Source organism: Diceros bicornis, chromosome 3 (assembly GCF_020826845.1).
Source record: "Diceros bicornis minor isolate mBicDic1 chromosome 3, mDicBic1.mat.cur, whole genome shotgun sequence".
In the NCBI taxonomy this organism is placed as follows: Eukaryota; Metazoa; Chordata; class Mammalia; order Perissodactyla; family Rhinocerotidae; genus Diceros; species Diceros bicornis.
In genome coordinates, this window is record NC_080742.1 from 15,896,858 (window position 1) to 15,910,201 (window position 13,344).

At 38.3% G+C, this 13,344-nt stretch overlaps 1 protein-coding gene across 1 annotated transcript in view; it reads right to left on the bottom strand.

Moving 5' to 3' along the window:
• Nucleotides 1-13,344, bottom strand: part of MAGI2 (membrane associated guanylate kinase, WW and PDZ domain containing 2) — a 989,343-nt gene that overhangs the window by 101,008 nt on the left and 874,991 nt on the right. Inside the window, exon 16 of the mRNA XM_058524198.1 lies at nucleotides 81-266. Coding sequence (XP_058380181.1) covers nucleotides 81-266 — 186 coding nt within the window. The remainder of the gene's footprint in view (nucleotides 1-80; nucleotides 267-13,344) is intronic.

A 13,344-nucleotide genomic window follows, 5' to 3' on the forward strand; every position in this document is an offset into this window, starting at 1 on the left:
AAGTAACAGTCAACTTCTGACACTCTGACACCACACTGATGGCACCAAGTGGACTCCACGACCCCGGCTCAGGCACTCACCCTCCTGAGGAATGATGCGAAGGGTGACACTAAGACCTGCGTCCTTGATGAGCTTCACGATGTCTGCATGCGGCATATTGATGATAGACTGGCCGTTCACTGCTAAGATCCGGTCTCCCACTTTTAGTTTTGCACAGCGATCTGCCGGACTCCCATCAATGATGCGTCCAATTTTATGGGGCACAGCTGAAAAAAATCCCAAACAGAAACAGGTGTCAGGGGCATTACCAATACATGTTCTAGCTTTGAGTCCCAGCCCCACAGGAAACAATGCAGTATCAGAATTCCTTCTCTCGTAGGTATATTTGCCTTTGAAATCACAATCATTCCTATCAGATGTGGTCCTGTGCATACTACTGAGACCTGAGACCAGAGTTTCTAACTTCAAGTCTGCAGTGACAGGCCAATTCCAAACACATGGACCAGGAGTTCTCAAACATTGGGGTGCATCATAATCGCCCTAGGATTAAATATACAGCTCTTTGGGCTTTATCCCAGACCTTGTGAATCAGAATGTTCAGGCAGGAGGTGAGGACCATGGATGTTTAAGAAACTCCTTGAGAGATTCCAATATATACAAAAATTTGAGAACCACAGACAGAACACTGTGCCCAAAGAGCTCCTACTCTAGAGGCAATAATACACGGTTTCAGACAGACACAGTAAGTGCCAGGAATTTAATTTACCCTCTTTTCTATTTTACTAAGAGGAGAAAACAGGAAAGGAAAGAAATATATATTAATATGGGCAGTAGCCAGCTGGTGAAGACGTTATGATCAACTTCCCATTCATCTACTAAGTGTTAGTTTAAAGGTTGATGCAGTTTTCAGACCTTACCTCTTCTTTCTGATTTAATGCATTAAGTGGTGCTGAGATCTTGCTAATATCTGATACATAATGTATTTCACCAAATCTAAGATGTCACTGATGCACAGACACACCTTTATTTTATATACCACAAGAAAGAAAAAAAACTCTGCCAATTAAACAATGACACTCCATTGACTGTAAGATGCTCTCTAATTTTTGAATATTAAAATTTGGAAAATGTGTATTAGAATTGATGAAGTTTGGCATATGACTCTTTAAAACAATGAAAATTTCTTTTTAAAGTATTTATTTATATGTGTGAGGAGAGCCAAGTGTGTGGGGATATAGATTTTCTAGCAGGTTGACTTCTATTCAATGTATGTGTTTAAGTGCCTATCAGGTTAACTATTTCTGGGGTCAGACATCAATAATACAGTGTCCTGTAAACTCCCTCAAGGAGCTTATGATCTAGAAACCTGTCCCCTTTCCTTTCTCCCTTCAAGACAGGGAACCTGGGCCAGGAAATCACCTGTCAATGACTTGTTGCTCTCCCTATGGAGGTCAGGTACTGATTTAATCTGCATAAAGTCAAAGACACACTCCACCACTCATTGTGCTCCAGGGATATCTGTTCCTTGAACTCTCAATCTTGCGTATGAGTTACAGTGAAAGGCAGAACATCAGCTCATAATCACGGTAAGGAAGGACAATCAGTGAGCTAATGAACCAGCACCTAGATCATATTTCTCTTGTGAAAGGTTATAGATACCATATGAAAATATTGGCTAAGCCTGTGTCTCTGAAGCGAAACTCATCATGTTGGAAGCTCAAACACATTTTTATGTACTACAGGTGCTAATGGCTTTAATTAAGGACACTTAAAGCATGCTGATGATCATCTTAGAGTCTTAGGACAATATATTTCTCAAGTAGGAATATAATAAGAAATGTAATAATTCATTCATTTACTTATTTTATAAAATAATAGGGGTATTGCAAAGAGTATGGTCTTGAACCATAATTAGAGTGAACTTTCTTTTCTGTTTTTGCCTCCTCTCAGGTTCACCAGTGTCCAGGAACGGTCAATAAATGACATGGTCTCCCTGGCCATAACGTATAGACTGTTATCCATCCTGTGATCTTTGGAAAGTTACCTTACCTCTCTGAGTTTCTGTTTTTCACCAGTAAAATTGAGATAATAATATCATTGACCTCACAGGATGGTTCTGAGAATTAAATGTTATCATATGTAAGGTGACTAGAACAGTGCCTGGCATGTAAGAATCGATCTAAACATATTAACTTTTCTTTCACTGTTTTCATTACTATTACCTTTTTAATGTTTCTAATATCACTATTGATGTGTATGTGTGCTTGTATGTGGGTACCAGCTTGAATTCTTTCTACATGGGCTAAACTTGTAATACTGCTCAAACTCAAGAAACGCTTTGCTTTCTACAGAGTAATATCCCCTAAGAATCAACACAGGAAAACAGCTTCATTTGGGAAAGAGAGATGTGTTTTAAGGGATTATATAGGCACTAGATGAGGCCAAGAATCCTATTTTTTTTCCTCTGGTTTCACAAAAAAGATGTTGCAGGTCGCTATAGGAAAGCACCAATTTGTAAGTAAGAGTTTATTATCTAAAGAAAAATCAGCATAATATAGATCTCTTCATTCTCTACATTGAGCCTTACACACACACACATGCACAGACACAATTGTAACTACATTAATATATATATAATTGAATCCTTAACAAATCATATGAGATACCTGATAGTGTTATCATTGCATGTTTACAGTGCAAGAAACTGAAGCATAAAGTGGATAGCAATTTGCCCAAGGTCACATAAGGTGACCTTGGGTTTAGAATCCTAGTCTGTCAGATTCCACAGGGTTTGCACCACACTTACTCTCTCCTCCCTCCCCTCGAGCACTTGCTTCACGAGCATCTGGTGCCTTTATTTGGTGAGCGCAGCCTGACTCTAAGCAGGGAATCATAAACATTTCACCTGTGGCCCTGATCCAGGGGAGGGTGGGAGGCAGGAACTTCACTTGAAGTGGGTTCTTTGTGGCAGCTGTCTTTGACAGGCAAGCCATGAGGAGGAGAGGAGGGGAGAGAAAGGGAGAGGGGAAAAAGTGCAAGGAAAATTGGACAGCTCCTCAGATCCTGTTTAGTTGGAACTTCACATCATAGTGTCATTCCTTTATTTGAAGTCATTTCTTTGGACATTAGAAACACTCATATTAGAAGTGAAATTTAAAAATACACTTTAAAACACATAAGAATGGTATTTGGATGATTTGCTGTTTTGAATTATTCATGTCTCTGCTCCCCTCCATTACTGTGGATCATTTAGAATTTACTGGGCATAAAACCCCAAATATTTCAAAACATAGATTTCATACACACAATTTTATGTGCCCAACAGCAATAAGTTATTATTTGTTAATTTCCAGGTGCTGTACTAGGCTTTTTTTTTTTGTGGTGAGGAAGATTAGCCCTAAGCTAATATCTATTGCCAATCCTTCTCTTTTTGCTGAGGAAGATTGGTGCTGAGCTAACATCCGTGCCCATCTTCCTCCATTTTATGTGGGACACCTGCCACAGCATAGCTTGATAAGTAGTGCGTAGGTCCGCACCCAGGATCCGAATCCGCGAACCCTGGGCCGCCGAAGCAGGGCGTGTGAACTTAACCACTGCACCACTGGGCCGGCCTCCTCGACACTTATTTGAAATCCTTACAGCAGCAGAGTGAAGCAGCTGTAGAGGTGTAATATGCTTATTCTACTGTTGAGAAAACAAATAAGTGTCAAAGCCAGGATTCAAACCTATGCCTGTGGCTTCCAACTTCGGGGTTATTCCTTTCTTTTTTGACATGTGGTATATTGAAAGCAATGTGAATTATGAGGAGTGAGGGGATGGCTGGAGAGACAGCTTAGAAGAGCATGCTGCTTGAGATTTCAAGATGAAAGTTTCATTGTAAACCAAATTATTTGCGTATGGTGATAACTCTTAGTTTCAAGGCCATTTTCACTTTATTAGGGGAGCTAGAATAAAAACTAAAATAAATGAATAAAAACCAAGATAAAAGAATAAAAACTAAAATAAATTCTATGGCAACCACAGAGAATGATAGAGTGGCTTACATGAAATTAGAATGAATACACAATTTAAAAATGTACATCCAGTAATTGGAAGTACTTGACAGGGTTTTATTAAAATTGTTTTCTATTGGCATTTACTTTAATAAAAACAGTACTTGAAACTCTTGGCAGCTAAAGACAGCCTCACTTCTTCTTTACTAGCATTTTCCCGACATATGTAAGTACATCGAATGTTGATGTACAACAAATCATTGACAAGGGGTGTGCTCAGAGAGGATTCGCTCTCAAAACAAGACGCAGTTCCATTTGCTCAGTTATAAGGTCTACAGAGCTTATGACCTAAGTGCTTTCTGTGCATTGCTAATGGAATTACAGAGCGTGGAAGAGGCCCTGACCTTGGTTTCTATTATTGGGATGAATGGTACTCATTAATTCTCTGAGAATTGATGACTAAGGTAACTGCCAGAGCACAGTCCATTTAGACGGCATGCCTTGCAGACATCATCTGTCAGGCAGCAACATAAATCAAGTCTTTGGATCAGTCTTCTTGACACACTGTGCTTAGGATACACAGATATTTGGGAAAAGTTGCAATATGTCATGTGGCTGTGGACGTACTGACATTTGGGAAGGAGTCAATGTATTACTAGTCAGAAATTTTCCTTTAATTGCAAATCACATAACTTATGGAAAAAGAAACTTACCTTCTTTTTCTTTATTCATTTCTGGGTAAAACACTACTGTACATTTTTACTGCACTATGTTTTATATTTTCCTATAGATGAAGTGACTCTTTTGGCACTGCTCAACACAGCGCCCTTGTTTTAGTAGGAATATTCAGAGACAATCAGTTGGACTGGATGCTCTCTAAGTTCATTCTAAAGGCCTGGATTCTTTGGGTCTCTAGCCACACCACTACAGCAAGCAATGATCCTCCCTTTTTGCTGTTGAGTTCTCTTCTGGGACCTTCGTATGGTCCATCCAGGCTCCTTTAGCTATTGGTCAACCAATGAACTCGTATTGAGTTCTACCTTGGGTCAGTTCCCATAAAGAAGATGGGATTGTTGCCTGGAGGACTTTTCTTGCTTTGGCAAGGGATTCTTCCTGAAATTTTTGGCGATGGATTCTTCCTGAAATTCTTAGCTCTACCATCCTCAGGGAAGGGAGCAGTAGATACCTCCTCACTTTTTTTTTTTATATTTCTTTGTTGTTTTCTGTGTATTGTACTTCAGAGAGGGAAAAGCCTGTGACATGTTTACATTTAATTATCTCCTTGTTAATAGATCCCACAAAGCAGAGTTGTATTTGAAGGAAAGCATTAGACAGGGAAAGTGGATTCTGCATCAATCATGTCAAACTTACAAGTGAGAAGTTTCTGAAATGAACATGACAAAAATAAATACTTCAAAGGCAATCAATAGCATAAACTCTCATTAGCTCACAATTCCATTATTTGTGAAGGTTAAACAACATGTCATTAGCTTAAAGAAGCAAGGTAAGTTAGTTTGCATTTAGAATCTATGACCTGATATGAAAAGAAAGTTTTTAATTGGATGATTCCAGTTGATTTTCTTAAAACAATCTGTGAAAACTATTTACTGTTTAGTTTTAAAATTGTGGGTTGGGGCAGGAGGATCAATTACTCTATCAACAATACATTTCTGCATAGCATCTTCTGAGTGACAGGCACCCTGCTAGGCCCAGTGGGGAACAACAATAAAATAACACACGGTATTTGCCCTCAAGAAACTGACAGTCTAGTGGGGGAGACAAGGGATAATCATATAAAAATACTTAAAACAAAACACAAATGACAAATCCGTGGTAAAGGCAACATGCAACAAGAGTAAAGAGGAGGGTGAATTTCTGAGTCCAAGTGTAGACTCAAGGTGGTAAGAAAAAGGAAGGTCATTCTGGGTAAGAGAGAACATACTGTCCCTAGGCTAAGTGGCAGCTCACTTAGTAAAAAACTCATGGTAAAGAGGGTTCTATAAATCCATGGAGAGAGAAACAAGGAGAGGATGCTTTGTAGGCGGAGTTCCTCCTGCCCTCACAATTACTGCCTCCCTATCTGAGATCCCTGAGAAGATGCTTTAGCCCAGCTCCTCTACATGGACACTGTACATATGGGAAAAACAGCAGAGAAATTGTCAGAGTGGTCCGATCTCTTTAATACATGATGAAGAATCCTCATTTGTTTTCCTGCCTTTGGAAACCTGAGCCTAGTATCAATCTTGCTTATTTTCCATCTCTCCTTCTTAGAAGTCCTGAAAGAGTATGTTCTATGGTGACAAACCCATTCAGCTTGATGTTGTCCCTTCCTGGAGTGTGACACAGTGTCCTTCAAAAGAGATTTTCTTGGTCATCAGGGGGTGAAGATGTGAGAAAAACATGGGTTTGGTATTTTAAAAAAATGGTGGTAAAATTAAGAAAAAGCAGACCGTGTGACTTGTTTTCCTCTAGAAGTCTGTGAAATTAAGCTTTCCAAAAATGAAGACATCTTCGCTGAAATTCATAGCCAAATGAGTTGCAAGACCCAAAATCGAGCAGCTGGTGTTTTAAGGACTGCGTATTCCAAGAGTGCACTTTTTTCTTTTCCCCAGCACCCATGAGTCATTCTCTTGTGGCTGAAAGTTTAGTTACCCTACAGTTGGTAATAAGCAGATGGTCAGACGGGAGAATGGGAAGAGGGGCCCACTGGCAATTTGGGAACCCAGCTGAACTCATGTTTCCAAGGGCAGAAAGCACCATATAGAAAGCATTAAGTATGTGGCTGGAGAGAAAGAAACACTCATTAGCCATATCTTATCTTGCATGTTTTTATTTTGCTGAGAGTGAAGTGGTAATCGAAAGAAATCTCATTGCATTAGGGATTGTAATTAGCTATTACTTGACTGTTCCATTCTGGGACATAAGGCTGGGTTTAAATGGTTTTGTTGTTTGGAAAGGTTTGGTGGGCTTGTAGGCACAGGGTCAGTTTCACAGGTGTGTGACCTGTGTGTCACACAGGTCCCCATGCTCAAAAGGGCCTTGTGTTTGGTTTAATGGTCTGCTCTCACCATCCTGACATTCGTAATAATTTTTGAACAAGGACCTCACATTTTCATTTTGTACTGAGCCCTGAAAATGATGTGATTGGTCCCATGTAGATATACCCATACTCATTTCCTCCTCGTATCACACCGTTGTTTTTAGTGTATGCAATGGAAGATGTGGATGAGAATGTGGCATAGCTACCAAGAGAGATGATCACAGAGAGTGGTAGCGAGGAGCGAAAACAATCCCTTGCTCTGGTGGCTGCATTTCTCATTCCCATGCCCATCACAGAAGAGGCAGTCCAAATAATTTCTGCTAAGTATATTCTTAAAGATCCTTGATTCTTCATATATTGATTTGAGAGGCCTAAAAATTACCTTAGTCCTCTTGTTCTGTTGCGAGAATTATTCTTATGTAGTAAGTCACTCATTACTGAGTTACCCACAAGCAAATATTCTTCTTTATCTCTCTTTAAATAGACTTTAATGTACACCATCACATTTCAAGGAGTTTGTGTATTCTTTTGATATGATTTATTTCCCTTATAATCTGACAAAATGTCTAGACATTAGAGTGGCAGGAACGAAAGAAACTTCAGAATAGTCATGATCCTCAAATTTGTAGGTAGTCAGAAGAGTATATGTGTGGGCTGTAGGGAGCTAGAGAAAGAGAACGGAAAAACAGTTCCCTTTCTAGATACTTAAGCCCTTATCTTCTGTAGAGATACTTCTCATTTTATTGTCTATCCCAAGAAGTCACTTTTCATCTTGCTAATTTCTAGGTAGCTGGGACATTCTTTTTTACCTGCTTTGGTCTGAAAGTTGCTAATACAAAGACTGGTCCCACTAAGTCAAATATATACCCTATTCAGCTTTTTTTTGCATTTCCCCCCAAAGATCCTTAAAAGGATACACATATCCTCGCTCAGTAAAATCAGCAATCCAGAATTTTCCAGTCAAGGAGTAGAAGGTGAAATTCTGTATTGCTCAACTTGAGTAATTTTAGTGAGCAAAACTGTCTAGATTTTAGCAAGTTTTGCTCACAAATAACCAAACAGCAAGCTTATTCAGTAATAATGGAAAAAAACTTAGAGTTATTGATATTAAAATATGATAAAGGTTTTTTTTCCTGCAGAGCAGAAAAACAAGTTGTTTTACCCCTTTTTAAAAACAGTCACAGGGTTGAGATGTGGTATTATACTCCCACCCTAGACATGCAAATCTACCTTTCAAACGGTTAGTTGCTCACTTTTATAATGACAAATTTAGTGCCTGAACAAGAGGTTCTTTTTATTTATAATTTATTACAGAGGGCTTATCAAATTATTACTAGAAAATACTGGATTATTCTACAAAATGAGAAAATTGGGTAAAAATTTCAAAATTTACATCATGATGTAAAAGAGGGTAAAGTAAACAGAATAATAGTACCATAGTCTTTCAGAAATCTCTTATAACCAAGACAATTTAATTGAGGTATTTATGCACAAATTAAAAAAAGTGAAAGAAACCAAAATGCTTATAATGAAAAGCCTTAGTCTCCTGCCCTAATTCTCCCCATCCTCTCCAGTGCTACCATCCAAAGGCAAACATTTTAAATCTTTCAGCTGTTTCTTCTTCACATTTCTAAATTATATTCTTATATGTCTGTTTCTCAATTTGTCAACTGAGTCAAATCTGTTGACTTCCTATTATGATAGAGAATTTAGCACTCTTACCTTGCCCTACCACCTCTCCTATTCCAATATAGTTTTATCACAATTTTCAGTTAAGCCAGTTATCACTGTTTAAAGTTTTACCCTGTAAATATTGCTCACTGGAGTGTTTTGTGATTTCATTTCTTTTTTGTATGTTTTTCCTCCCTCCCCACCCCAAATCAGTGTTTCTGATTGCATTATTTTTTTTTGCTTCCATGATATACTATCTCTACGTCCTTAGTTGTTTCCCCCAAAGTGGTCAAGTCATCTATTCACTTGAGCCCAGAGATGGGTTGCTCTCAAGTCTGCTGCTCAGTGTCATTCAGGGGTTCCTGTTGCATTCTACAATGTGAGATGCTTGGTTTCATAACTCTGCATCATCGTTTTTGATTCACTCTTTCATTTTGCTGGAGCATATCCTACAGTATCTTCCTAAGAACTCATGCATGGGAGAAAATAATTTTTCAGTATTTAATGTTTGAAAATGTCTTTATTTTCACGTTCTCATTTGATTGAATTCTAGCTTGGAGTTCTAGATAGCATCCAATTCTAGACAGAAAAATTGTTATTCCTCAGAAATTTGCAGTCATTGCTCCATTGTCTTCTAGCATCCAGTGTTGCTAATGAGAGATCTGAACCCATTAGGATTTTTCTTCCTTGTATGCAATCTATTTTTCCTTTTCTTTTTGGAAATGTGTAATTTCGTCCCTGAAATTTTTGTGCTCTAGTTTCGAAATGATGTATTTTGGTGTGGTTCTTTCTCAGTATGGAGAATTGTTTCCTTTAGTTTTGGTTTTGGGAAATTTCATTATTCTGTTTCTTTGATAACTGCCCTTCTGTTACTCTGGTCTCTTTCTGAAACTCTTATTAGTTAGATATTGGCTTCCTGGATTGATGTGATAATTGTCCTATCACTTCCCTCAGACTTGTTTCTTTTTGTCCTACTTCCTGTGAGAGTTCCTTGTACTCTTTTGCCCTTTACATGTGACATTACCCTTCCAATCCTTCTACTGAATTTTTAATTTCAGCCATATTTTCAATTTCTAATAATTCTTTCTTTAATCATATTATTCTTTTTTATAGCATTCTATTTTTATTTTATGATGGTAATATCTTTTCATATCTCTCTATGTATATACATGAGACATTTTTTGAAGCTTTCTTTAGTTCCTTGAATTATCTCCATTTTTTTCTTTAATTTTAGTTTGTTTGCTTTTTTTTTATTTTAAAAATAAAAATTTCACATCTGGTGGTCATGGTGGTTGTGTTCCATTCTGTCTTGAGCTTTTTAAGTTTGAACTGCTCTGAGTTTCTAAAGAAACGAGTGGATCTGTGCTATCCATTTCTCTTTTTGGTTTCCTCCGTCTTGCAAAATGAGTTCCCACTTTTTTGTCTTGAAAATATCTCCCTGACTCATGCCCATTCCTTTCTTCTTCATTTACTACCATTTTATTGGTGTCTAAGAGATGGGAGGAGATAAGCATGTTATCACTTTACCACCATCAATTAGAAACCGGAAATATCTTCTATAAGTTTAAATCAGTTGTTGCAATCAATATTTTGGTGTACAAGTTAGAGATTTAGAATCTAATTGGAAAAAAAATTATCAATAATTTATATACCCAAACTTTAAAAGTCCTATTGTCTCCTGTAGCCCTGACAGACAAAAATATAAAAGACAATTGATTTCTTTTCAAGAGTTTAGAAAATGTCATAAAATTACATTTCATCAACCCCAGGTATTGGGTTAAAACTGTTCAATAAAACCATACTTTCTTTCTCTCCTTTGTCTCTCTCAACTGCCTTTTGCGACTTTACACCCATCAATGTACTTGGCTTCAGTAATTTCTCAGCAGGCCCAGTAGAAATGGTTGATCGTTACAAGCAGGTGTTGCTGACAAGTCGTGTTTCTCATTTTTACAGATGCAGTGAATTCTATCTCTGCCATCTCCTTTTTCCTTTTACAGCTTCTGAAAATGTGTTTTGTAAAAAGTCACTTGGCTATCTTCACACAGTTTCCCTGTTACAATAGGTAAATGTCAGAAGCAATCAGGTACAATATCAGCTTTTCATTGTATTCCCCTAAGCCCTCCGGTAGATAATAACTTATTGCAATATTTTTTTTTAATATAAATGGAAACAGATACTAACCCAAGCAAATGATCCCTCCTGAGCCAGCTGTCCTTTTCAATATGTTATCCAGAAGATTACATGAATATTTATTGGCTCTGCAGTTTCTCATAGAAGCCAAAGTTCCACTAACAGGATATATTGTGTTTTAACTTGAAATAATGCAATTTTGCATGACTGAATAAAACTCAATATGAAAAGGCCCCTAAGCAAAGTGTTCAGGACCTAGAAGATCCTGATCATGTATTAACTTTGAAAACAACTTGCACTGTGACCTCTGAATGGCCAAATAAATCATGTCAGAATTTCCTTATTTGAAAGGTGAAACCATCACTGCATATAGTTTTTCTTTCTTATCTTTATCTTATACAAATATTGCACATTTTAACTTTATTTGGATTTCTGCTTACGTGTATTTTCTCTCACCCCTTGTATTTTAGAGCATAGTAATTATATATGTTTTCATTTTTACTAAGCAGACATATGTCTCCACAATAATTTCACCTGAGATCATCATCATGAAATGATTTTCATTACTCTAACATGAGAAATGGATGAGAAATGAAGAAAGAAAAACTGAAGAGCCTCAAAGTGTGTTTTATTGTCCACAGGGAAATACCAATTCCACTCCAGAAGGAAGAGAGCAAAGTGAGAAAGGACTTCACCAAGAAGACAGAAGGATGGCAGGAAGCACATGAACAGGTCCTCAATATCATTAGGCTTCAGGGAAGAAACGCAAATTAAAACCAAAATGAGATACCGTTACATACCTATTAGAACGGCTAAAATCAAAAAACAACAGAGCCTGAAAATACAAATACTCTAAGGACGTGGAGCATCTGGAACTCTCATACAGGGGAATATAAAATGGTACAGCCACTTTGGAAAGCGGTACCATATGAACTAGCAATCCCACTCCTAGGTATTTACCCAAGTGAAATGAAAACCTATTTTCACACAAAAACCTACATGAAAAGTTTTTAACATCTCTCTTCATAATCACCAAAAACAAGAAACAACCTGAATGTGCCTCAGCTGGGGAATGGATAAACAAACTATGGTACATCCACATAATGGAATAGCATTCAGCAATTAAGAAGGAACCAAATACTGTTACATAAAACAACATGGATGAATCTAAAATGCATTATGCTAAGTGGAAGAAGCCAGACTCAAAAGACTACATTCTGTATGATTCCATTTCTACAGGAAAAGGCAACACTATAGAACAGAAAACAAATCTATGGTTGCTGGGAGGGGTTGACTTCATTGTGGCAATAGTTACATAACTAAGTACATTTGTCAAAATTCACAGACTGTAGACTAAAAAGGGCAAATTTTACTGTTCATAATAACTTTAAAGATTAGAGAAACAGTGAAAAAGCAGGGAGAGATAGAGAGAGGGTTTTGGATGGAAATAAATGGTTGTAAGTAAAAAAGAACTGATGTCGAATAAGCAGGAGAAAGGAGGTGGGAAGGGGAGAGTGGAAGGGGTCAGGGAAGGCTTCAGAGAGGAAATGCTGTCTAGCCTGCATTTTAAAGGATAAACAGGACTTTTCCAGGTGGGCAAGGATGGGGAAAGGATGTGTACTACAAAGGCACAGATCTGTGGATTGGCAAAGTCTGTGTTGTGGGTGTGGGAGGGCAGTGAGCACAGACCGCAGTGATGCTGTTGGGATAAAGGTAGGAAGGAATAGACCATGAAAGGCCTTATTGGTTGTGTTAGGGGCTTGGAATTCATTTCACAGCCACATGAGGAGCCACTAATGGATTAGGAAAGTTAAGGGCTATCATCAGACTTGTTGTTTTAGAAAGAGCACCATGGTGACAGTGTGAAGGGTGGACTGAAGGAGAGTAGGGTGGGGAGAAGGCTGGAGGCAAGGAGGGCACTTAAAGGCCATTACCATACTCCAGGGCTGTGCAGTCCAACATGGTAGCTACTAGCCCCAGAGGGCTATTTAAATTAATTGAAATGGGGCTATTTAAATTAATTGAAAAGGGCCGGCCCCGTGGCTTAGTGGTTAAGTGTGTGCGCTCTGCTGCTGGCGGCCCGGGTTCGGATCCTGGGCGCGCACCGACACACCGCTTCTCCGGCCATGCTGAGGCTGCGTCCCACATACAGCAGCTAGAAGGATGTGCAGCTATGACATACAACTATCTACTGGGGCTTTGGGGAAAAAAATAAATAAATAAATAAAATTAAATTAATTGAAATCAAAGACAATTAAAAATTGAATTCCTCAGCCACACTAGCCTCATTTCAAGTGCTGGCTACAGTATTGTCTAGTGCAGAAGAGAATATTGCCATCACTGCAGAGAGTTCTACTGCACAGTGCTAATCTAGAACCTCAATGAAGGCATTAGCAGTGCAGTAGGGAGGGTCTGATGGATCCAAGTTTTATATCTGGAAAGCACACTTGGGTATCAGCTTGCCTTAGTCTCTCACGAGTGAAAATACAGTTGTGTATAAATTCAGCTAGG